Source organism: Pteropus medius, unplaced genomic scaffold, assembly GCF_902729225.1.
Source record: "Pteropus medius unplaced genomic scaffold, Ma_sr-lr_union100, whole genome shotgun sequence".
In the NCBI taxonomy this organism is placed as follows: domain Eukaryota; kingdom Metazoa; phylum Chordata; class Mammalia; order Chiroptera; family Pteropodidae; genus Pteropus; species Pteropus medius.
Window position 1 is genome coordinate 14,442,652 of NW_024354503.1, and position 2,421 is coordinate 14,445,072.

The window sequence follows — 2,421 nt, forward strand, 5'->3', positions numbered from 1 at the left end:
GGCACTTCCAGTGGGACTCACGGCAGAGAGACTTGGTGAAAGAGGGCTGAATGGGACGCTGCTGCTCAGAGGAGCAGGGCAAGGGGCCAAGATGGGAGGAAAGTAAGACAGAGTGGCAGGATCCAGCACAGAGATGGATGCAGGGATGGAGGGGCAGAGGCCAGCACCAGAGATGACAGAGACAGACAGGAGTGTGGAGAGAGGGGAGCCAAGGACCAGGGATGAACACAGAAGTGATCCAGAGTGAGCCATGGGGACAGGAAAAGGGAACAGAATGCCAATATAGGGAAGTGCAAAGAGAGAGACAGCCCAAGAAGCAGAAGCGGATCAGAGCCAGAGATGGAGGGAGGAGGCCCAGGTGGCAGAGAAGACACAGATGTGTAGGATGGCACCCAGAGAAAGAGTCCAAAGACAGACACAAAGATGGCAGTGAAATAGGAGGAGGTGTGGATGGGGAAGATAGGGGAGGACAGACAGGCATTAGCGAAGGCAGGTCCCCAGCCCCAACCCCTTCCAAGTATTCCGCTGACATCATCTTCCCACTTAACAGGTGGGGCCCTCACTTATTCTAGATTCTTTCAGGCCTGTGTTCTGGAGGAACCACGCTTCTTTGATCCACCCACCTCTATGTCCATCACAGACAATTAGCCTCATACCTCCTTTGGAGGGGGGTCCCAGGAAACCCCAGGCCCTGTTTCCTTCCCCACATTCTAGACCCCAAACCCCTTATGAGTCTCCCCTTCTGCACCCTAACATCCTTCCCCTGTTCTAAGATGGGAGAGAGGGAGCTGGTGTCCCTGAGCAGAAGGCAGTCCCAGAGGAGATATCTAGGAGGGCAGAGGCATGTGGCTGGGGACAGGGGATGTGGGATGGGGGTTAGGGGTAGAAAAGAAGAGGTTTGCAGCCCAGCCATCTGTCAAGGGAAAATGATTTTTGGTGCTCTCCCAGGGCCTGTTAGCCTGTTAAAGCACCTGGTGCCTTCTGTCCCACGGTCACCCCAGTGATTTGTTTACATGTCTGGTTCTGCCACTAGACTGGGTGCTCCTGAAGGCAGGGCCCTGTCTTCTTTGTACCCTGGCTGCCTACCATGGTGCTGGCACACAGCAGCCACTTCATAGTTGGTACTGAGTTGGATTTCTGGTGGTGCCTGGGCTTTCCCACTTCTCCCTACTGCCTAGCTTTAAGAATCCCAAAAAACACCCCTCTCCTCCTGCTGGAGATCCTCACCATCTTCAATCTGTGGACTCGCGTGACCTGGAAAAGGTTAGCTGGGAAGGGAGAAAAGCATGTGTAAAAGAGGGGCATATGTAATAGGGGCCTCAACTTCCTGGTGGCAAAACAAAAGAAAGAGATCTGCTCATGAGTGAGGTGTGGAAGTGCCTAGGAAACAGCACAAGGCACAAAACAAAACCAGATGAGTTAGAGCTCAGTGGGAGCCTTTTTGTCCCGGGGAGGTAGGGGAAGGCACCAATGCCAAAGCTGTCCCAGTGCACTCGGTGTGTAGTAGTGCAGCACACCTGAGGCACCAACCTGCAGGCTCATTGCCTGTGTGCTTCTGCTCCCCAGCGGTGTGTGTGTGTGTGCACGAAAGTGGCATGGGATGTGGGTGTTCTGGGTAGTTCTCTCCACACAATCTCAAGTCTCACACCAGAACAGGTGCAAGTCTCCTACCAGCCTCCAAGAACCACCAGTGTGGAGGATGGTGCTGAAGGCCTGGGCAACACCTGAAGGAGATTCTCGGCCTCAGGCCTCCCAGGAGCAGGGTGTGAGCAGCTGTGTGATCTTTGTGGGGAGAGAGGGTGGCATCCCCACACACACACACTCCAATGAGGGAGGTGTCCTGTCACACATTTTGACTTCCAGGAACCCCACTGTGTGCAGAATAACATTTTCCCTCTGATGGCCTCATCCGCCTCCCTCTGTAATTCCCTGCCACAAGCCAGCCGTTCTCTTCCTGGGTTCTTCTCTCAGGCCCCTACCAGGCAGATAGTGATGGTCACCACCCTGCATCCGCCCGGGGGTCTATGTAGGCCTGCCCCAAGTGCCCCTCCCCTGGGCCTGGGATCTCCCCTCCCCTGAGCTCCTTCCCCATGGCGCAGCCCCTTCCCAGCCACGGCGGACAGCTCCCGCTGCCGGGTTGGGGCAGCGGTGCGGGACTGCGGCTGGCTCGGGGTGCGGGGCGCTGGCCGCGTTGCGGCGGAACTGGCGGGGACCGCGCGTGGCGGGGGATGGGGGTCCAGGCTGTGGCCGCGCCGGGGAAAGGGGTGCCTCTGGCTCTCACCTCCTCTCGGGCGGGGCCCTCGTCCGCTGCCGCCGTGGGCTCCTCCGGGACCCCGGGGCCGCCACCACCGCCGCCGCCGCCGCCGCCGGCGCTCTCTCCCGCGGCCGAGCCAGGTGGGGACATGGCGTAGAGGGGGCGCG

The 2,421-nt window shown here is 58.5% G+C and overlaps 1 protein-coding gene across 1 annotated transcript in view; it reads right to left on the minus strand.

Annotated features, from left to right (window-relative positions):
• Positions 1–2,404, minus strand: part of TMEM151B (transmembrane protein 151B) — a 9,405-nt gene extending 7,001 nt beyond the window's left edge. Inside the window, exon 1 of the mRNA XM_039854415.1 lies at positions 2,282–2,404. Within this exon, the coding sequence (XP_039710349.1) occupies positions 2,282–2,404 (123 nt within the window). The remainder of the gene's footprint in view (positions 1–2,281) is intronic.
• Between the last annotated feature and the right edge of the window lie 17 nt (positions 2,405–2,421).